Below are 22889 nucleotides of genomic sequence, written 5' to 3' on the forward strand. Positions count from 1 at the left end.
CAGCCCCCAGACCAGACCGCCCACCTGCCCCCGGGGGAGATTCGAACCCAGGAGCAGCCCATCTCTTCTGGGCCGTTTTATTGTGGTCGTCATCGCCATATCATAACTTATTATTGCTGCTAACTGCCAAAAAGTGACTTATAAATTTTAAATAAGAATTAGTTAAGCTTCAGAAAGTATTGATAACATATGTGATCACTATTAATGACGATAAGTGTTCGTGTAGGCATAGTACTTCAAGGTTAATAAAATGCACTCTTCCCGGCAGTCCCAAGTGAGTGCCTCAGTTTCCCCTGCACAAGAAAGGGGCTGGACTAGCCGGGCTCTGAGGGCACTCCAGGCCTCCCTGGTCACTTGGTTCGGAGGCCTGAGGCCTGGGGCTCAGTGGGGGGCATGCTGGCCTTGGGGTCCAAGGGCTCAGGGGAGCCCGGGCTCTCCCTATTACCTTTCTGTCCCCCAGGACATGAGGGGACCCCCTCTGATCAGCATCCTGAGTCCTTCAGAAGGGAAGCCTCTGCCGTGGCCCTTTGAGGGGCTGGCCCTCCTTGGGACATGAGCTTCTTGAGGTCCGGACTCCCTTTGGTCTGGAGACCCCTGGTGATGAGGGCCTAGGAAGGGCACACTCACCCCACTCATTCAATGCACTGCCTGCGCATTACTTTACACGCACCACCTCATTGGCACCTCATTTAAATGGGACTACTTTTAAAGAGGGGAGGGCCAATCGATCAACAGAGTTTCTGTGAGAGCATAGCTGGTGCGCCTCGGTTAGAAGAGACTCTTCCCTTACAAAGGGTGCTTTATGTATAAACATTGTTAAAACAGGCAGCTAGGTGGTACTGTGGTTAGAGCACCAGGCCTGCCATCAGGAAGACCTGAATTCAAATCCAGCCTGGCAGCTTCACCCTGGACACTTTACCCTGTGTGCCTCACTTTCTTCAATCTGTAAAATGAACTAGAGAAGGAAATGGCAAACACCTCCAGTCTCTCTGCCAAGAAAACCCCCATGGGGTCACAAAGAGTCAGACATGAGGGAATCAATTTGTTAAAAATAAAGCATATGCTTTATGTAAGTACATTTATGGTTTAATGCGCACTTGTCATTAACCGGTAGAAAAGTAAATATTTTCTATTCTAACTAGCCACTCATTGTCATCAACTGATTAGGCAGAAGAAGATAAAAAATGAATTTCCATCTTTCATTGAGACAGTAAAATTTTCCCGTCCTTTTCCACCACATAAACGTCTCAGTGAAATTTTTCCCTTTGTTCTCGCTTGAAATCAGAGCACGGAAAGACACTCCCTGCAGAACCAGATTTGAGACATGTGTTTGGTGAGGAGGCAAATATTTCAAAGTCTTTTTCAAATCTGAAAAGTATAACACTGAAATTGTTTAGACATGATTATTATATTACATTAAACATCTTCCAAGTTGTAGCTTATTTAAAATGTTTTTATATTCAACAAAACGTGTAAAATAAAGAAATTTAATATAATAGCACAAGAGGTCTTGCTGGATTCCTCCTTTTAATTCTTACAAAATGTACCATATAAAGTATTTGTAATTATTTTATGAAGAAGTTTATAATTTGATTTTTAGTTTTCATAACCACAAGTGGAATGAAATTTTATATTTTTTCATAATTAGGTGATGCTCTTTTCAATTTGGAGTTTGGGGGGAAGGCAAACGTTGTTATTTAAGTGCTGAAAGATTATATCTAAAAGAATATTAGGAGCAGTACATTAAATTACCCTGGTGATCCACAGCATGGTTTGTGTTGTTGAAAGGGATTTGAGGAACAAAAATTGCCTTAGCATGCATAGGCAAAGAAGGTTGGGCTACAAGCACTTCATAAATGCGGGCTTGTTGACTAACTGTTCAGTTTCAACAGTTTCCCTCTTCCCAAGGATTTCATGGCCAAGATTAGTGAGGAGGAAAAGGTGCCAAGGCCTTCACATTGGCAACTTTGAGCACTGTAATTGGTTGAGGGGGTGAAGAAGGACAAAAGGACCAGTCTACTTATGATTGACTGAGGGCATTTTCTCCTAATGACAGTGGAGGCTGCTCTTTGGGACATATTCCCAGAGTCCAAGTGTACAGGTAACCATCAGTACCATAATACAAAGAAGGATGGGGTCATTACATTTGTGCTTGCCCTAGATCTCAGCCTCTGAAGCCGCCTGAGCCAGCATCCTGACTCTGAAGCTGGATCTAGGTTCAGTCAGAGGGTGAATGGCCTCAGGGCTCCTCCTTCATCCCTTCATCTTTTGGGGTGCCATTACTGACATGTGGAGGCAGGCATAGGTCTGCCAGTGACCAATGTCCTTCACAGGACTGGCTGCGCGGCCCTGGAGGAGAGGATACTGACTAGCAGTGGTGGATGGCGTGTCCTCTTGAGGTCACACGAGCCATGCACTGAAGTCTCTTATGACTTTTGATCACTTCTTGGCCTGTCCAAGGAGAGCCCATAAGTGGTCCTTCCCTTTGGCTATGACTTCCTTTCTTCTCATTTTATTTACAGTGAGAAATCCTCATTAAAGAGATCCCATCCATCAGTCATTAGACCAGGCTAGAGCATCAACAGTTAATGTTACCAGCCTAAAAACTGTATTTCTTGACACCCTTTGACCCCTTTCTCAACACTCCATTCTCCTTGCTGCAGGAGAGGAAGGAGACACCATTTTATTTCTTTGTTGCCTCCTTCTTTCCATGTGTCAAAGTGGTCTGAGGCATCTGGGTGTCGTGGTGGGGGAACTGAGGACTTGAAGGCAGGAAGGCAGACACCAGCCTCTTGACCTTGGGCAAATCACTTCTCTGGTCTTAGCCTCAGTTTCCTCACCTGTAAAATGAGGGCATTGGACTGAATGACCTCTAAGGAAGGTCTCCCCCAGCCCTGATCTCTGGACAACCCCGTGATCTCCAGACTCCCCTGGCCTCCCCAACACAGTCTCCTTCTGCTGCTGGAGATGAATGAGAGCTCCTCATTGGTTCTGGGATCAAACCCAGGCTTCTCTGTTAGCTTTCAAAGCCCCTCACAACCTGGCCCCAAGCTCTTATTTCAGCTTTGTCCTGCCTTCCTGTCCAGTGCCATCTCCTCTGGTTGTGCCCCCTCACTGCTTGGGAATGCTCTATTGTCCCTCGGCCTTGGGTCATCCCTGCTTCTTGTGAAACCACTTAAAGGGCACCTTGTGTCTGGCATGTAGTAGACACTTAACACTAGAAGGACTGGGCCTATCCAGAGATCTCATTAGACAGGGAGATCTGAGAGATCTGGATTCAAATCCTGTCCCCAATATGGCAAATTACTTGGAGCCTGTCTCCTCTTCCATAAAATGGGGATAACAACACACTTTGGAGATACCTTCATGGGCCATTGATAGTTTCAAAAGAAATCACGCATGTAAAGCACTTTGTAGATCCTAATGGGCAGAAAGATGAGCAGAGACTGAACCCAGGGTGCCTGTCTGAAAAATTCAGCCCTGTTTGCACTGGACCCTCCTACCTCACACCCAGGGGTACAAAGCCATCCTTGACCTCTGAGAACCCACAATCCAGGGCACCCCCAATGATCCGGGGCTCCCCCAAGCTGGGGAGGAGGTGCTTCAGTGCCTAGCTGGAGCTGCCCATCAGACAACTCAGCTCTTCACAAACTCAAGCCCCATGTCACAGATTTTCCCCAATCAACCTGATTCAAGGAAAGAAAGCGAGCGCTTGCCATAAGACTTTGCAAAAGGAATCTCCTTTGTCAGATCAGGTGTCCTGATTTTTTTATTCAGAAAAGTAGGGCACGGAATGGTTCCAAGGGGAATGACTGAGGTTTAGGGGCTCCTGGGGCTCTATTCTGGGGGTGCCAATCAATCATACATATGTGAACTGCTTTAAAAAAAACCTTTAATCACTGTATCTACATATATGTAATACATGTACATAGATTCACGCAGAGATAGGTAGATGGGGGGGAGAGAGAGAGAGACAGAGGGAGGGAGGGAGGGAGGGGGGAGAGAGAGAGAGAGAGAGAGAGAGAGAGAGAGAGAGAGAGAGAGAGGATAGGTGGGGCAGCTTGGTGGAACAGCAGATAGGGTGCAAGGACGGGAGTCAGGAAACTTCAATTCAAATCTAGTCTCACGTATTTTACTAGCTGTGTGACCCTAGGCAAGTCACTTCACCCTGTTTGCTTCAGGTTCCTCATCTGTAAAATGAGTTGGAGAAGGAAATGGCAAACCTCTCCAGTATCTTTGCCAAGAAGACCCCACATGGGGTCAGGTGAGTGGGATGAGACCGAACAGGTGGGTGGGTAGGTAGATAGGGCCCAGCACCCCACTTGGAGACAGGCAGCAGATTTTCTGCTCTGCTGAGGGCTGGCAATCAGACTGGCTGGAGAGGGTTGGGTTAGATTCCAGAGCTATCTGTCCACGACACCCACATGCCAGCTGGGCACCTATACCTTTAGACAATTCAGGCAGACATGCACATCTTACATGAGCACACTCAAGATGAAGGAGCTGGAGCAGAGAGCAGATTGTAAAATCTAAATTTCATCCTAGACAAGATTCAGGGGCTCATAGATTGAGAGCTGGAAGCTCATTTCTTATGGTAAACCTGAGGAAACTGAGGCAGAGGTGAAGTGACTTGCCCAGGGTCCCACAGCTACTTTGTATCTGAGGCAGGATTTGAATAAAGATCTTTCACACTCCAGGCCCAAGGCTCTAGCCACTACCTTGACACTTGCTAACTTTGTAAGCTGGACAAGCCTTTCAGGTCTCAACTTTCTACTCTGTAAAATGGGGTGATAATATGTGATCATCCTTCTGGCCTCACAGGGTTTAGGATTATGTGTTCTTCTCTGCTGGCCCCTATCTCCTGAAGATACCCACTCTGAGTTATGTTCTGGATCCTTACTCCCCAGGGCTGGCCCCACCTGCCAGAAGGATGCTGGGTCAGGAGCACTGGATAACGGGAGAATCCCCCCCGAGAGACCCAGAGAAAGGAGGGGGCACAGGCCAGAGGAGGCTTCCCCAGGATATGGGGCCAGCCGTGCTCCCTCGGGGGGAGAGCCAGGAAAGGCAGCTGAATTCCTGGGCTTGTATCTTAAAGGGGCTGCTTCCTGCCTCCCCTGGGCCTCCCTCGAAGGATTCCCAGCCCAATCACTCACTGGCTCTTATAAGGCTCCCACACCAAACAGGGGCATCGCTGACAAGGCAGCTCAGGCCCCAGTCCTCCATGGGCTCCATCCAGACTGGCCCACAAGGAAGCCAGTGAGTGAGGCTCTGGGATAGTTACTACCCCAGACCCCACTGCCAAGCTGGGCTGCCTCCTTCAGCAGGAGGTTCTATCGCCTCTTATCTCTTACCCCCAAGGGCAGAATGATGGGGGGGGGGGGTCAGGAGTGCAAAGGTTCTTGTCCCCCTTTTGCAGATGAGGAAACGGAATCTCAGAGAAGCAGCACTCACCAACTCAGCCCAGGTCTCCAACTTGGAAATCCTTGGGTTCCTCTCCCTACTCGACTACGGCTGAGGGTCCCCAGGGCATTTAAGGTCAGGCAACAAGCCTGGCACATAGTAGGCACATATATTTACTGATTACTTAAATGTTTATTGATTGTTCAATTAAGTGCTTACTATGCACCAAGCCCCACTCCCCAAAAGGCTGGCCCTGCTCACCAAGCTTACATTCTAACGTGGTGATTTTGAAAGCAACACACAAAAGACTGGGCTCTTCTCCAAAATGGAAGCCACAGGAAGGACTCACCATCGGTGAGGAGGAATCTGGCCGTTCCAAGGTGGCAATGTGAGGGAGGCCTGGAGACCCTGAGGGTTTCAGGGCTGGGACATCGGAAACAGAGTGCTAGAAGAATAGGAAGCTCCCCTCCCCCAGCCCAAGGAGTTGCCAAGGTCTGTCAATTTTACCTGTCAATTGGTGGGGGAGGGATCCACTTGCCTCTAGCCTGTCCATCCACCACCTGGCAGTCCAATTTAGCTTCCTAAAGCTCCAGTCTGATCATGTCTTCCCTTATTCAATAAACTGCAGCATCTCCCTAGTGCCCCAAATCAAACCCCAAACCCTATGCTTGGCATTCGAGGCCTTCCATAAACTTTCCAGTCTTTTTACCTCTCACTCCCCAGTGTGACCTCTTCAGTCCAGTGACTGTGGCCTCCTGGCTGTTCCACAAACAAGACCTTCCATCTTTCAGCTCTCTAGCTGACCCCAGGCCTGGAACACTGGCCCTCCTCTGCTCCAGCCATTGCCCTCCCTGGCTCCCTTGAAGGCCTAGCTAAAATCCCATCTTCTACAGGAAGCCTTTCCCAAGCCCTCTTCATTCTAACACCTTCACTGGGCTCATCATCTTCCATTTAATCTCTAATATCTTGTAGGTACAGAGTTGTTTGGGACTGGGAGCTTCCTGGGGGCAGGGACAGTATTCTCCTTTCTTTGTACGCCCCACACTTGGCACTATACTTGGCACACAGTAGGTGCTTAATAAAATAAATACCTGCTGACTGACTAGACAGCAGAAAAGCAAGACTGAGAGGCAGAGGGGGCAGAGACCCTTGGCCTCCCCACAGCACCTTTTGCCTCTGTATCTAGCCAGCTCTGTGGCCTCCTGACTTTCCAGTGTGTTTCTTCCTTCATCAGAGGGCAAAGCTGGGGGTGAGAAGATTTAGAGACTCCCAGGATGAGGAGCTGCAAAGCATGGACCATAGATGGTCTCTGGGTCAACCTCCATCTTACACTTAGAGAAACTGAGGCCCAGAAGAGGAAGGTTTTCCTGTGGTGACACGGTGAAGAGGAAGAAAAGCTAGGATGCTTTAGTTGATAGCCAGCAGGGTGGGGAATGTCCATTAGCAGACTCTCTGAAACAGGCCCATGCCTCTAGGGAGCTGTCTAGACAGTCAGTAGCCATCAGTCACAGGTGTGTCAGATGCCCATCCTGCCACTAGCAGGTTCTAGCAAGGGTGAAGTAGAGTGGGATAAACATCTGATAAACATTCTTGTGCCTCCCCAGATCCCCCCCCCCCCAAATACTGTCAGGCCCACAAGTGGCAGGGTCCGCTGGAGTTGAAAGGTCACAGGAATTCTTGTCCCAGAGCCAAGGAGGGGATGACCGTGCAGGAGAAAAGCTGGTCTTCTGTCCCAGAGTGGGCTGGTCAGGCCCCTAGGGAAGGAGCTGACTACACTGGCCTTCCTCAGTCTCTGATAGCTTTGTACTTCTCTGGCTCAGTGGTCAACTGATAAAGGAACCAGAATAGGGGAAGGAAGGTGGCTAGTGAGGGCTGGGGCCAGGGTAAGGGAGGGAGGCCAGAGTTTTAGTGTGATTTGTTAGGGAAAGATAACAGAGGATGGGTCAAAAATAGCTGAGGACAGGACCCAGGCCCAGCCCTGCCTGCTCTCCCCTGGGTTGGGGGTGGCTGAAGGACTACCCAACATGTTTTCTGTCCTGTTCTCTCTGAGGTTTCTGGCCCCAAGGGGAGGCAGACAAGCAGACTGTTGTGGGGGAGCTGGGAAGTGAGGGCTGAGACTAGGGGAAGAGGCCAGGAGGTTGGAAGGCCCATGAGTCTGAGTCACTGTAGCCCCAGAGGGAGATCCTGCCAGTGGAGAGGTGACCAAGAAAGGTGTCAAAGGAGAGGAGAGGGAGCTAGCTGAGAGCAGGCCGGGAGGATCTGGGGCCTGCACTGGAGAAGATGGAAGAGGAGGTTGGGCAGAAGGGGAGGCAGGGGCCTGCAGAGGTGTGGGCAAGGTCTGCACCATAACAGGGGTGTGCTGTCCAGCTTGGGAAGTCTGGGGGGCTGGTTCAGTCTGTCTCCAGCAGTCAGGATGAGTCTGGGCAGAGGCAGGACCCACAGCCAGCAAGCAGACACGCTGATGCTCCTCCAAGGCCTGGAGCCAGCCCCTCATCTCCACCTGCAGGGACTGGATCTCCTTCTGGAGGGCTTGGTTATCCCTCTCCAGCCACTCGTGTTCCTAAGCCAGAGAGAAACAAGGGAAAACATTCATCAGAGCAAGGAAGCCAGGATCAAATAGAGACCCTCAGCCCCTCCAACTCCTGGGCTGGCCCATGCTGGTGGAACTGTAGGAAGGTAGGCAACACTGACATGAGGTTGCTGGGGCAGTGAAGGGCCACTGGCTCTGGATTTTACATTGGAATTAGGCAGGAAAAGCAAGTAGGCTGCTCATAATCTCTGAACCAGTAGTCTATCTATTATGTACTCCATGGTGGTCAAAGTTGGCCAAAGACAGTAAACACCAACCCCAATACAGACCAAAATATTCACAGCAGCTCTTTCTGTGACAGCAAAACCCAAAGCACTAGAAACATAAGTGGGAGCCCATTCATTGGAGGTAGGCCCAAAAAATCTTGGTCCATTAACATAATGGACTATTACAGCGCAATAAGAATGGGAAGGTTTTTATGGAAGGAGGCAGGTCAGAAAACAGAGGCCAAAGAGTAGGAGGTGTGAGGACTGCAAGCATAAAATGGGGATTTCTAGAGAAGAAAGCGAACTCTAAATAATAATTAAAAACCAAACCAAACCCAGGGATTGTCCAGGAGAGGAGAGAAAAAGCAATATCTCTTCTCTGGATGGAGGACATGGACCCTCTGGGCCAGAATGTGGTATCTGCTGTCAGAGTCCAAGTCCAAGCCAGTGGTGTTGACTTTTTCCTCTGCTACAATCTGAGGAAGGAAGGAAGAACCCCCTCTCCACTACCCAAATGACTAAACAAAAGATCTCCCAAAAAGAACCAAAGGGGAAGATCCAAGTTCAGTCCTAGTGGATCTTAAAGCACTCCATAAATGATGTCCTTGGTGTTATTAACAACATGCCTGGTGGCTGGTCCTCGGGTCTTTGTCTCCAGCCTGGAGCTGCCCCACCACCACACCATGCCTGGTGGCTGGTCCTTGGGTTTTTGTCTCCAGCCTGGAGCTCCCCCTGCACCACACTATGCCTGGTGGCTGGTCCCTCAGCACCCCTCCGAACTTGGTGAGGTCATTAACCTGCTGAGCTGGATCCTTAGGCAGCCCTTCCCCCTTTTTAGCCCATTCCCCCCAGTGCTCCAGGCTCTGTTCTCTGTAGCCAAGGGGAGTGAGTCTGATACCTTTTCCTCTGGAGAGGAATCTCCCTCTTCTCCCAGGAAACTGGGGACTTCTTGAGAGCAGGAACCATCTTTTGCCTCCTTTTGTATTCCTACACTTAACACAGTGCCTGCCTGGTATATAGTAGGTGCTTAATAAATGTTGATTGATGGATTAATTGATTCTCCAAGCTAAATACCCCCAGCTCCTCCTGTGCGTGATCTCTGCCCTCCTGGTTCCACTTACCAACTGTCTCCAGTTTGTCAGAATCCTTCCTAAAATCTGCAGCCTAGAGCTGAGTCCCCAACCACAGGCTGAGCTGAGCATGGTTTGTGATGCTTCCCTAGAGCTATGTGAGCTGGAGAACATCCCCTTCACCAACCTCAGTTTCCTCCCCTAAAATAGGGGTCACTATCCGGGTAGGACCTGCCTTACGAGCTGTAGAAGGGTGGCTTCGAGGGATGATGCAGGGCGGCTTTTGCAGGATCCAGGGAGAAGCAGCCTCAGAACAGAGCCCAGATTCTGGACTCCAAACTGAGGCCTCCTGGAAGAGCTAATCCCTGGGAGAGGGATCAGACTTGTCTGCTTGGCCCCAGACAGCAACACTGGAGTGATAGAGCCAAGGAACAGCGATGTCAGGGAAAGCTTCCTAACCTAAACCTGGCTGGCAAAGTAGTGAGCTCCCCACTCCCCAAGGTATTCAAGCAAAGCCTAAGAGTGTTGTAGAGGGGACCCAAACCTGATGTAGCTCATCTGCCTTATGCGTGTGCTTTTGCCGGCTCCGCTGGGCTGCTGTCCGGTTCTTCTGTCTCCGCTTCAGCTGTCTGTCCACTTCTCTGGGATCCTGGGGGCAAGAAGTCCTTGCTCTACCACAGAGCTGGGTTTCTGCCAGAGATGAGCTCACCTACCCTTGCCCCTGACTTGCTCCAGGGCATCCCTTAGGATACCTGCCTCCTCCAAGAAGCCCATCCTGATTGGAATATTGTGGACAGGTTCAGCCTCTGGAAAAGGGATCTGCTGTGCTCTTCCCCTGCACCATTTACCAGCACATCTTAGAGGTTCAATGAATCCAAGCAAAGGTTTTCTATAGCTGCCCATCGTGGGCTACTGGAGGGTGAAGGCAATGAGGTCTGGGGCCAGAGGAGCTGGTCCCTAGCTACTTTCACCCATGTGGCATGGGCAAGGCCCTTCCTCTCCCAACCTCTCTGAATCCCAACCCTTGCTCTCTCATCATTATTTCTAATTAATTCTGTTCAGGCCTTGTTTGAACCTGGTGGCTTGTCAGGTTCAGGGCAACTTAGCTTTTCTTTGTAAGCCCAGCACACAGTAGGCACTTAAGTGCTTACTGACCTACTGACTGATCTGGGGCCTCAGGTTCCCAAACAAAAGATCTTGCATTAAATGAGTTCCCAGCTCCCTCCCAGCTGTAATGATTACTAGTTGTTACGTGTATTAGGCAGGTTAGGGGGAACCAGGTGGGTGCCCTTAACGCCTGTGTTCTCCATGCCCCCCTCTGAGCACTGAAGCTATTTCAGGAGCCTAGTTTAGGGAAGGCTTTTGTAACACTCTGAATTTTGCAAAATACTTTTCATATATTATCTCATTCGAGCCTCACCCACAGCCAAGAGAGGAAAGTACTATTATCACCCTCATTTTACACATGAGGAAACTGAGTCTGGGAAGAGTAAACAGACTTCCCCAGGATCACAGAGCCAGTAAATATTAGTGATGAGATTTTAACCCAAGCCTGTTCCAGCATCAGACTAGGAGAAAAGATAGGAGAGCAGCCCAAAGCCTGAAGTCCTGGGCTCTGAGGCAGCCTCTGCCTCTCCGGGCCTCTTCAGTTCAACATCCTGTAACACCCCATCCACTTAACATTTGACAGATAAACAAACGGTGAGTGCAAAGGGGGTGCAGACTATCTGGAAGAGTTAAAAAGGAAGTCAGTGCTGGTGTGAAAGTACAGGAACCGGGGCTAAGGCAGAGAAAAAAACACATCAATTTTGAAAGAAAAAACAAAGTTCAGGGATGGGGCAGGGGCCTCGATGGGGTGAACATTTGACTTTCTAGATTCATAGAGGTGGGAAGACCTCTTCATTGTACAGAAAGGGAAACTGAGGCACAGGGAAGGACCCTGAACAAAGTCAGTGGCAGAGTCAGGGCTAGAACAGAAGTCTGCCAACTTAGACTCCACCTTGTCTCTCTGCCCCTCAGATGGAGGGAGAACTTTAGGTGTGAGATCTGGGGTCAGGTTTTTATCCCCAAATGGAAACCACCTAAATAAGGCATATCTTGCCTGGTCTTCCTGATTCCCCCTTTCCTGGACCCTGTCTCTTTTGCCCCGCTACTCACGGTCACCAGCAAAAGCTGCCCTTCCTGGGAAGGGGGTGCCCCACTGCACAGGTGCATGTCCTGGTTCCTGATAGGAGGGCCAGGTGAATGAGAGACGCAGGGTGTCCTCTTGCTGCCTGCAGCTTCCAAGTTCCTAGCCCCAGCTGCAGGAAGTAAAGCCTTTAAATCTCTGGTGACCACTCCACCCACAGAGTCCAGTTTCAGTTTCTCTGAAACCCTCGGGCTGCTCAGAATCCCAGGCTCCTGGGGTGCCCACGTGGCTGGACTTTCCTAATATGACCAAACTTTCCGCCTGCTAGGGAGGGCCAGCCAGGGATCAGTGGGTAGAGAGAGGCTCCCTGGGGAAAGATAGAGACAGAGGATCAGCAGGGAGGGGAAGAAGCCCTGAGGAGGAGAACCCAAGAGAGCCCTGCAGCCTGGGGTCTGTGAAGAGAAGAACTAGGGCTGCCATCATGGTCTGGTGGTCAGAGGAAAAGCGAGGGAGGGGCAGGGAAAAGGCTTGGGGACTGGAGAAACCAGTGTGAGTCTGAGCTCTTACTGTTGCTAGCTGTGACCAAAATCAGTGACCTGCCTGCCTCAGGGTCCTCATTTGTAACATAAGAGGGTTGGATAACAGGGTCCCTGAGGTCCCTTCCTGGGGTGAGAGTGTTGAGGGTGCAGCAGAAGAAACTTTGGCTCTGGAGCTGGAGGACATGTGTTCAAATCCTACCTCCTAATACTTACTAGCTGTGTGACTGTCACCTTGTGAGCCTCAGTTTCTTGGGATTTAGAGTGGATGCCCTCTGAAGTCCTGAGTCAGGACGCCTAGGAAAGTCCTGGCTCTGTGTCTGCCAGCGACTCACTGCTATGCCTCTGTTCTCTCCTGTGGGATGAGATCAGCCATCCTTCGGTTGTCTCTCTCCTTGGCTTGCTTTCCCAGAGGGGAGCCCTGCACTAAAGAGCCACTGAGGCAGGCCTTACTGCCTTGGGGCCAGAAGTCCCCCACTCTCCTAGAACTTGAGGACAGCCCCTGCCCCGCCCTGCCCACCACCTAGTGCAGGTCTGAGGTTCAAAGGGAGAGGAAGCTGGGAAATCCTTAGAAATCAGAGAAACAGTTATAGTCATCTCTATTTGCTGGAATAGGCAGCCCAAGCTCTGGGTGGGGCAAGGGGACCTCTGCTGGAGGAGAGGGTATGGAATCAGGGACTGGCCTGGGAAACCCCAGGATTGGAGGCCCCCAGAACAGGCAGGGGCTCTTCAGGGACTCTAGAATTAGAGTGATATTGAGACACCTTGAACACCTTACTGGATTGAGTTGGAGTCAGACAGCTGGGTTCAAATTCTGATATTCCCTGGGTGCCGTACCCCCTGGGGGTTACTTCCTTGTCTACAAAATTAAGGGGATGATCTGTGATGCCCCCACGAGTCTCTGATGCCCCAAACCCCAGAAGGGGACCCCTAGCAGGCTCTTTTCATGGGGAGGACAGACTGAACCCCTTTATAGAAATATATACATCTGAATTTTTGATCTCCCCAGAAACAAGAAAAAATCAGATTCTTACTGAAGACAGCGCCTGCCTCCCAAGGGGCTGATTAAACAGCCTAATTCAGGGCTCACCAGGCTGCGTTTGTGGCCAGAGCATGATGTAACTGCAGGAAATCAGCACTTCGTGTGTGGGTGTGGCCAGTACCGAGGGTCCTCTGGCCTCACTCCCTATTCCCAGCTCCCCCAGGCTGCAGTGTAGGACAGGGAGAGAGTCTAAAGGTTGGCCCTACCCAAGCTCCCAGGGTCTAAGGGTGGGTGGGGTAGGATGGAGGGGCAGGAGCAGGCAAGAGAGGATGCTCCCTGTTCAGTCTATCTCCCTGGGATCACAGCGGGGCCTGGAAGGCTCCCAGGGCTACCCCCAGTCTCTCCCTCCATGCCCAGGGTCATGTTTAATGCATTGGTAGGTAGGAGGGGCCCTCTTGGTGAGGACATAACTCCGGAGGGGCAACCTGGGCACCTGTCTCAGCCTTGGCCCTCAGCGCTTTCTCTGTGGCACTGTGAAGACTGATCAAGCCTGCTCTCAGGTAGCTGACGTTGGGGGTCAGCCTGGCATAATGGGTAGAGCTTGGGTCTTGGAGTCAGAAGGCCTGAGCCACATCCTGCTCCTCAAAGGTACCCCCTGTGTGACCGCTCTGGGCCTGTTTCCCCATCTGTAAAACAGCTTGGGGGCCTTGTGATCATCAAACATAATAATGTCAGGCATCATTATCCAAACAGGGGGATCAGTCAGGGGCTGGTAGGACCAGATCTCCCCACTTAGGCCTCACTGATTTTATATCCCTCCTTTTTTATTTAGCTATAGCTAACATTCATTTATACAGTGCTCATTTGATCCCGGGGAGACCGGTGCTATAATGATCCCCCTTTTACAGTGAAGGAAAGCGAGGCACGTAGCAGTTACGTGCCCAAAGCTGCACAGCCAGTGTCTGGGGCCAGATTCAAACCCACATCTTCCTGACTCCAGGCCCAGACCTTTCCACACTGATACTGGAATTCATCTAATTAGAGACAGTTGCAAAACAGGTTTAACTGATTGATACTTAATATTCGTTTTATAATTATTTTTTAAAAAAGGTAAAGGTCCTTTAAAGCTATATATCTCCTTTTTTGTAGAGTGGAAAAAAAAAATGACTAGCTGTCTTTTGTTTCCACATCACAGGCCTTTCCCTGGGAGCCCTCGCTCCCTGCTTCCTGGCATCAGGGGGAAACAGGCAAGTTCAACCCCAAGGCACTGAAGCTGTGGGTCCCACTTAGATTCGGGGTGGGGGTAGTAAGGGGCTGGTAAGCCTGCCTTGTCTCCCCCACAGGGTGCCTTGCTGCCAACAGACTAGGCTGACCAGAGGGAGAGACTGTGAGTGAGGGGAGACGTGGTTGCAGACCTTCAGGGCATTCCCTGACTTTGAGTCTTGGAAGGTGGAAGGCAAGGAAGGCTGAGGGGAGGGACTGATGAGCTTCTCAGGAGCTGAGACTTTGCTGGGACCTTTGACACAAGGGGAGTCCCGCCTCACCTTCCACCATCATCCTGAGGAGCTTACAGGCCATGGTACCTTTGGTCTATATTTTTTAAACCTCCTCTGGGTAGATTTGTCCAGGGGAACTTAGCTGATCAGGACCAATGTGAGATAAACCGATTTTATTATGCTCAGGACAGGGGGCTTCCCCAAGATGACCAGAGAGGGAGGAGAAGCAGAGTGATGATCGGGTGGCCCCCTAGGAGTCCCTGAGGTGCTCCCTATACTTACTAAAGGGTCCCTGGGAATCCTTTACATTTTGTCCAGACTCTTGGGACCTGCCTCCAGGATGCTGGGCTGATGCACCCACAAAGGACACTGGGAAGGGCTCATTTTCCTGGGTCCCAAAGGGGACAACCAGGGGCAGTGGACCAGGACTGCAAACAGTCATGCTTAGATTGGAGGTCAGCAAAAACTCCCTCACATGAGAGGCTGCCCAGAGGGGAGTGGGCACAGAGCCTGGCATCACTTAAGTAATGCAGGCTGGGTGGGAAGAGGATAGGGGGCAGTCCTCCTCCTTGGAGGTTCTCAAGTAAGAGCCTAATGACCTTTTGTCAGGGACATCAGGGGGAGGAGTCCTTTAGGGTCCGGGTTCAACTGGAAGATGCCAAGCTGTCTTTGACCCTCCAGAGCTGTGGGTCTGTGGCTCCCTAGTGGATTATTAGCATCCATCCATTCATCCATCTATCCATCCATCCACCCATCAGCCTCTCCCTCCTCAGTTCCCAGCCCCCAGAATCTTGGAGCTCTCCCTCTGTAGTTTAGCTCCAGTCTTTCCTGTCTCTAAGCATTCTTGGCCATACTCATCTGCAGGTTGCTCCCCCACCCCATCCCCATCAGACTGGGCAGCCACTACCATTTGTCTTTGCATTCTGGGTTTAGCACAGGTCCTGGCACACAGTTAGGGCTTAATAAATGCTTATTGACTGACTGGCTTTAGAGTCCTGACTGCATCCTTACCAGTCTTGTCACTGTGAACATTTTATAAAATCTCTGCTAGAAAGGGCCAACAGAGTTGAACTCTGTCCCCAGAGAAGAGTTGGAGAAAGTACCACACTTCTTTTGTTAGAGAGGTGGGGGCCCACAGGTGTGGAAAGGGGCATTACAATTGTCCCATGCCGGGTTGGAGAATTAGCAGCCTCAAAGGCCACATGTGGCCCTCTAGATCCTCAAGTGTGGCCCTTTAACTGAGTCCAAGTTTTACAAAACAAATCTTTTTATTAAGGGGACTTGTTCTGTGATGTCTGCATTCTGTCAAAGGGTATCACTTGAGGACTTAGAGGGCAACATGTGGCCTTGAGGCCCCAAGTTCCCCACCCCTGCCTCAGACCCTGACAGAGAAAGTCCAGCACCCTGAGCTACAAAGCCTTGGGAATAGCAGTGACTCCTAAACCTGCTTCCAGCCCAGCCCCTGCAGAGAAGGGCCCCCTTCCTTATGCCCACCAGTAACAACTGCCAACCAACTGTCACCAACAGGCACAGAAGCCCTGGGAGTAGCAGTCCCACCGCCACCCCCCAGACCACTGAATCCATTCCATATTTATGTCACATAACCTCTACTGGGTCCACATTGCAGCAAAGCAATCCTTTCCCAAATCCCTGACTGAGTCCATTTTCCATTCACCAAACATTTCCATCCCTCCTCACATCTCCCGTAACTCCCCTCCCCTCCACTCCATCTGCTGAGGACCTTGACTCATTTTTTTTTACTGGAAAAATTGAGAACATTTACTGAGAGCTCTTCTTGTCCCATTCTCAAATTCTTTCTGCCACTGTTTGGGGTCCCAATTGGGGAAAAGCCATAAAATGCATCAATAAGTGAAAACCCATGAAAACTTAAACCCTGTGAAAGGTGGAAGCCCAAAAATGGTAACCTGTTTAAAATCATAACTTAAATACTGATTTATAATTTAAACACTGAGTCATAACTTAAAATATTATGACCTAGGAAAGCCATAACAAGAATATCGTGACTCATATGTGACTGGTACATGACTTATACATGGGCATAACATTGGCTAAAAGTCCAAGCTCATTACTGAGCAGAACACCAAAGCCATCCACCCATCAGTAGTGGGGCTCTCTCTAGCTCCTCCTCCCTTTGTCTGTTTTCTATAATTACCATGGGGATTTGGGGGTTCTCTTGTGAGCATCCACTGAGCTGTCTGGCTGCCACCCTAGACTGAAGATTGCCCCTGTTTTATAAGTAGTCACAATGATTGATTGAACTACTGCCTATAATCAGTCAGGAGCTCCTTGGCCTCTTCCTTTGATTATCAAAAACACCCCATGGTTATGGGGGAGGTACAGGGCTCCCTAACCAGGGGAATTCTAGACCTTACACTTGGGGTAGTTGGCAAGGTACCAAAAGAATGCCCAGGGAGTAGGGGATAAGAGGAGGGGGGAATCCCTGGATGGCCCCCAAGGGGCAGGGAGTGCTGTGTTGGACATATTTGGATCACTGTGTAAATATGGGAACACTCTGAACCACCAAAAGGCTTAGAGCGCCTTCCGATGGATTTATGTTTCATCATATTGGGAAAAGAAGGAAAGAAAATAGTGGCAGATGTGAAACAGCTCCTTTTTTACAGCATTGGAAAAAAAAGGCACCACCACATTCCTAGACTCAGAGGATGGTAGCTCTGAAAGAGAGTCTCTTTCTGTTTCTCTTCCCCTCTCCCTCCTTCCCTGATTGTAAAAGCCTCAGAGGAGCCGGTGGACAGGATAGAAAGAAAGAAAAAAATTTTCAGTGAAGTGAAGATTAGTTGGGTTATGATGGTAAAGGCAAGTAGAGGAAGCTAAGAGAAGTGTCAGGTTAGAAAAGGAAAGATATGTTTTAAGAGGGCTTTAAATCGAAGTCCACTGAGAGATAAGAAGTAAGAGCATGTAGGAATGAGAAGAGCATGGCTGGAAAGAAAGTCCTAGTCTGTTTGCATGGACAGTGTGGACGGAGGGTTTGAGAGTAAATGGTTTGGAAACTTGTAAAAGAAAAGGTTTTTGGTAAAGATTTTGTTCTCACCACATCACACCTATTAGATTGGCTAATGTGACAAAACAGGAGAACGATAAATGCTGGAGAAGATATGGGAGAGTTGGAACACTAATTGTTGGTGGAGCTGTGAGGTGATCCAACCATTCCGGACAGCAGTTTGGAACTATGCCCAAAGGGTTATAAAAATGAATATACCCTTTGAACCAGCAATATTGCTTCTAGGGCTGTATCCCAAAGAGATCATAAAAATGGGAAAAGAACCCACATGTACAAAAATATGTATAGCAGTTCTTATTGTGGTGGCCAAGAACTGGAAATCAAGAGCATGCCCATTGATTGGGGAATGGCTGAATAAATTGTGATATATGAATGTTATGGAATACTGTTGTGCTATAAGAAATGATGAACAGGAAGACTTCAGAAAATCCTGGAAAGACTTGTATGAACTGATGGTGAGTGAAGTGAGCAGAACCAGGAGAACATTATACACAGTAACAACCACAGTGTTCAAGGACTGTTTTTAGACTTAGCCCTTCACAACACTGCAAAGACCTAAAATATTTCCAAAGGATTCAAGATGCAAAATACCATCCACATCCAGAGAAAGAACTATGGAGATGGAATGCAGAATGAAGACTATTTTCTCTTTTGTTATGTTTTGTTTTGTTTTTCTCATGGTTTCTCCCATTCTTTTTAATTCTTCTATGCAACATGATTAATGTGAAAATGCGTTTAATAGGAATGTATATGTAGAGCCCATTTAAGATTGCATGCCATCTTGGGGAGGGAGGGGGAGAAAATTTGGAACTTATGGAAGTGATTGTTGAAAACTGAAGACAAATTAATAAATTTTGAGGGGAAAGATTTTGTTCTCTCCCTTCATATTTCTTAACTATGGTCATGTTCTTTCCATCAACCCTCCACCCCTCTCACCCCAGAATAACTGGGTCATCTCTTTTTTTTTTTTTTTTATTGTTTTACAGTTAGAGAAGAAGGTTATTTCACTGATTAGAAAGAGGCAAGTTTGGCGGGCTGTGTCAGTGAAAGATTCAAGGCTTGTACTTTAGAACTGGACTAGCGCTTAACCCTTTCCTGGCTCATGAAAAAGAGGAAAATTTTTGTGCACCAGGACACAATCAAAAGGTAATTGAATTCATTCTGGTCACATTTTAAGTGAAATGTGTCACTCCTAATTTGATGCTTAAGATAAGTCAAAATTTATTATACAATTGGGCATTAAAACCAACTGAGAAAATGCATGGATCTGAAATTTGTTAACTGGGTGACCCTAAGCAAGTTCTAATTAGTTCCTTAGTTAGATATTACCGTGTACAATGCCAATGGTGATGAGATGCCTGATCTTCTGGAGATGGTCATTTGGAAATGCACGCAACAGAACTGAAGTCATCTGGTGAATAATAGGTTTGTTTCAAGTTTGAAATACATACTGTTGTTTCAGAATGATAAACTTTTGTATCAGCCATGTCAAGCAACTTTTCACAACTTGGATGTTATTAGAGTATGAACTGAAAGAAACTAAAAAATAGTGGAGAAATTGTTTAAAACCAGCTATTTTATCAGCCCTGCTCACCCTGTTTTATAATGTTTTATAACTACCATTTAGAAAATGGTAGATTTCCTACCTTTGCGGATAATTAAGAGGAAGTTACAATTAAGACAATTTGGCTATCACTTATGAAATTGTAAGATTGATAACTAAGTTATTTGGGTTTGTTGCCATAATGTTAAAACCTAAAATCAGTCATTGAGTATGTGAAAAGGAAGGGCTCCCTTATAGCGATTGATTCTGTCCATTTAGAGTAGTCCTCTTGGAGCATGGGGAAGTGCAGCAGGGTTAATCTATTCCACTGGGGAGGCAAGGGATATGTCAAATAGCACAGCCCACAGCAGCTCTAAGGATAGAAGGGGTAGATACCCCTGACTCCTCTCCCTTAGGAAGATGGCCAAGGTCATCTCTGATGTAGGGCTATGGAGGTGACCAGAGGCCCCATGTGCCAGTTACCATATACCGGGTTCCTAAAATTAAACAAATTAAGTCTTCTTTGGTAGATACCAGTGCAGAATGCATGATGCTACATGAGAACCCTGAAAGACATCCTGGCAAATGGATAATCATAGAAGAAATTCTGTAAGGGCGAAACCAACTACATTAAGACTGAAAATAGAGGACTGCCACACCCAGAGAGTATGTATTTACATTAGTCCGGAGGAAGAATAAGGATCAGCCCTTCTCTGGGGTCCCTGTTGATTCCCCTCATTTTGCAAACTTGCCAGATTCCTAGACACCATCTGTATGGGCAAGGTCATCAGCCCTGGGAAAAGAGCTTGTTTGATTTATAAAGTTAAACAATGAATTTGACTTGCTGAAAAATCTGAAAGTTTATGTATAATATAGAAATGATTTCTAATGATTGGTCTTTACACTAGGACAAATTTAAATTTGAGAAGAAAAACAAGTGAGGAATGTTGAGTGAAATCTCTTACGTATGTGAGTCCTGGTAAATTTTTATGGCTTATTGTACTCCATGAAAGTAAAACTATCTAACCCTAAGTTGTGATTAGTGAAACTTGCCAATTGAGGTAAAAGCTCTTCGGACTGTAACGGATTTTATTTTGAGTTTTGAATTCAAGTGTAGTTGTCTGATGGATTGTTAAGTCAGTAATCCACTATTTGAAAGAAATGTCACAAGGTACTCAAAACGAATGTGATCCTGAGCTGTTAGAGGTAGAGGTTGCATCTGGGAAAAACCAAGAGAGCAACCTTGGCATCAGCCTAAGATGGGATACTCCTGCCTCAGTTCCTCTCCCCACCTCCACATTGTATTTCTTTCAACAGGAATGTTCCCCACCTGGCTAATCCTGGGTCTGGCTATGAGGTGGAATTACTAGTGCATGGCTGGTTGTTAAAATGTGACTCTTACCCGAAGTCAAACAGAGTTAAGGATGCTTTATCCCAGGCCTGCACAACCTGTGGCCCCTGGGCTGCTTGTAGAACACCAAAAGATTTTGGGTGGCCCACAAAAATGTAGAGGAAAACATCCTCTACATTTTTCAAGGGCCACCCAAAATCCTTTGGCATGCCTGTGAGCTGTAAGCAGCCTTTATCCTGTCATAGATGTGCCCTTAGACTAAAGGACCAGTTTGATGCTGGCATAATCATGTCCCTGCTTCTTTCTTTTATAGCAAATTTCTATCATCAGAGCAAGTGGTCAGTGGAAGATGGGAGCACAATGCAAGTATATGATATCTTGCTCTTTTCAGTTCTAAGGTGTAGTTATTCCATATCTCAAACAGCTAGGTAAATTAATACTCAGGCTTGTCATCTGCCCGCCTGCATAGTCAAGTGAAAGAGTAAGTCCTTGAAATAGCTCACCCTTTCTGACTAATATGGGAAAAAATAGGCAAAGATAAAAAAGTTTGTGAAATAAAGCTATTAATTTAATAATTTGTAGGGTGGAAATCAGAAACCCCTTCGGTTTGGTTTGGGGAAGAAAATTTCATTGCAATCAGTTTTCTTAGAGGGACACAACTCATGGAATATTTTGTGTTATATTAATGGAAAAGTCCATTTTATTCAAGTTTATTACTAATGTGGAAATTGTGTGGTTGTGGTTAATCCTTTATTTTCGAAGAGTATGAGAAGTAAGTGACTTTGGTTTGAGTGAGGCAGGACTTCAAGGTCACCAGCTTCACTCTCTCCTCCACAGCTATCTGTGTCCAGTGGCCAGATATTGATCAGGATGACTGGAGATGGCCCAGGATGCAGTGGGAGACCCTAACCCTTTTAAGCTAAGATCTTTTCAAATGCTTACTTTGAGTGAGGCAACACCCATTCAGTAAATCAGCCTCTTAAGAAGTGAATCAAGGGATGACCCTTTTGGAAAAAAGAATCAAACTGGGAAGGTAAGGCCCTCAGGGTTGCTGGCCAAAAGAGAAACAGTTTTACATTTGCAGTTTATTTACATTCACTCTGGGCCAGGGGGGCCCCAAAAATAACCTTTAAGTGGTGCTTGGACAAGACCTATGGTTGTTCAATCCTTGAGATCCAAAGTGAATTGGATTTAAGGCTTGGTCTTTGAGAAACAAATCTAGCCAGTAAACCCCAACTTAATAGGTAGCTTTCAGCCACCAAAAATTTAACACTTGTTTGTACTGCACATCCTATAGTACACACATGCTTTATTATAAACAATTTACTGATATGCACTGTTTTGGAATTAATGATTTAAGTATCTTCCCAAGTCTTTTATTGTAATTGGAATAAAGTTAGCCTCTTATAAGTTAATTCATTTATGTAACTATTGAACTCAGGGGTGGAAAGTTTCTACTGTTGACCTGAAAACTTGGTTAGAGAAAAGGCAACAGGCTAAATGCATAATTAAGCAATTCCCTATAAAAAAAACGGTTACATAGCGCTATGGAGCCAGGAGCAGAACTGGCTGACTTAGTACAGAAATTGACTGTCTTAAGTACATTTTGCCATGGGGAAGGAGTTCTCTTAGATAAACACATTGCAAACAAAGTGGTGTCAGTTGGGTTTTATGATCCCAAGCTATGGGTATCTTCTTTCTGTAGCATGTCTCTGTGATTTAAGATAAGGAAAAGGTCCCATCACCCAGATAACAGACATCCTGTCCTAAACAGGCCTTAACAGAGTTTGACAAAAGCTGAAGTTACAACCCCAGGTATCTGTGTTTTTCTCTCTTCACCAGGATGCTAGAAGGGTCTGATAAGGGAGTCCCATTTGCTTGACATCAAAAGGCATCCTCTAAACAAAGGAGACTATTAGGTCCAGACTCTTCTTAATTCAAACTTTGGCCCTTATTAAAGTCTAAAATTTATATTAAACATTATCACTACCTACAAGTCTTGTTACTCATATTTTCATGTATAGAAATGAATCCTCAATAGCACCTGATCTCCTAAAGGAACTGGAATCAGAGTAGAAACTTTTGAGAAAGTAACAAGATCAGATACTACTGTATATCAAATATGGGGCATGTAAAAATCTAAATTTCTGAAGCTTCAAGCAAACTCTGGGTTTCTACTTTGATGTTCCCCCTTACAGCTTTATTGCTAAGATAAGAACTCTAAGGTTTGAGCTGGTTTTTACAATATGAACTGGTTATTGGAGAAGGAAAATTGGAGAGGCTGTACTACATTTGTGTTGAGATCTGTTTTGTAAAAGATTTTAGCAGGGACATCTAAAGGGTCTCTATAAGTAACTTGGAACCAGAAAAATAATACTGAAGAGATGCCCCTGAGGACAAGACATTTTCTAGATGGCCCCAAGAAAAGCTGCTCCAGAGAACTGACAACTCCATGGGATATCTGGATTCCAAGATGAAATCTGCTAATTAAATGGATGTTGGGGATGGTTTGATGATCATCATTGTACGTCTCCCCTTGACAGAAAG

General features: G+C 47.3%; 1 protein-coding gene across 2 annotated transcripts; it reads right to left on the reverse strand.

The window, feature by feature from the left end:
- Nucleotides 1-3875: 3875 nt before the first annotated feature.
- Nucleotides 3876-11893, reverse strand: BATF2 (basic leucine zipper ATF-like transcription factor 2). Of its 2 annotated transcripts, XM_072639106.1 has the most exons (4): nucleotides 11424-11719; nucleotides 9811-9915; nucleotides 8532-8672; nucleotides 3876-7960 (listed from the first exon to the last, which is right to left on the reverse strand). In XM_072639106.1, exons 1-4 carry the CDS (start codon nucleotides 11478-11480, stop codon nucleotides 7319-7321), a joined length of 945 nt encoding a protein of 314 aa, XP_072495207.1. In that variant the 5' UTR covers nucleotides 11481-11719; the 3' UTR covers nucleotides 3876-7318. The 2 variants fall into 2 exon arrangements, with proteins under 2 accessions (XP_072495207.1, XP_072495208.1); XM_072639107.1 differs by lacking the exon at nucleotides 8532-8672 and having other exon boundaries at nucleotides 11424-11893.
- Nucleotides 11894-22889: the final 10996 nt, after the last annotated feature.

The sequence above is a fragment of the Notamacropus eugenii genome, chromosome 2, assembly GCF_028372415.1.
Source record: "Notamacropus eugenii isolate mMacEug1 chromosome 2, mMacEug1.pri_v2, whole genome shotgun sequence".
Taxonomy (NCBI): Eukaryota; Metazoa; Chordata; class Mammalia; order Diprotodontia; family Macropodidae; genus Notamacropus; species Notamacropus eugenii.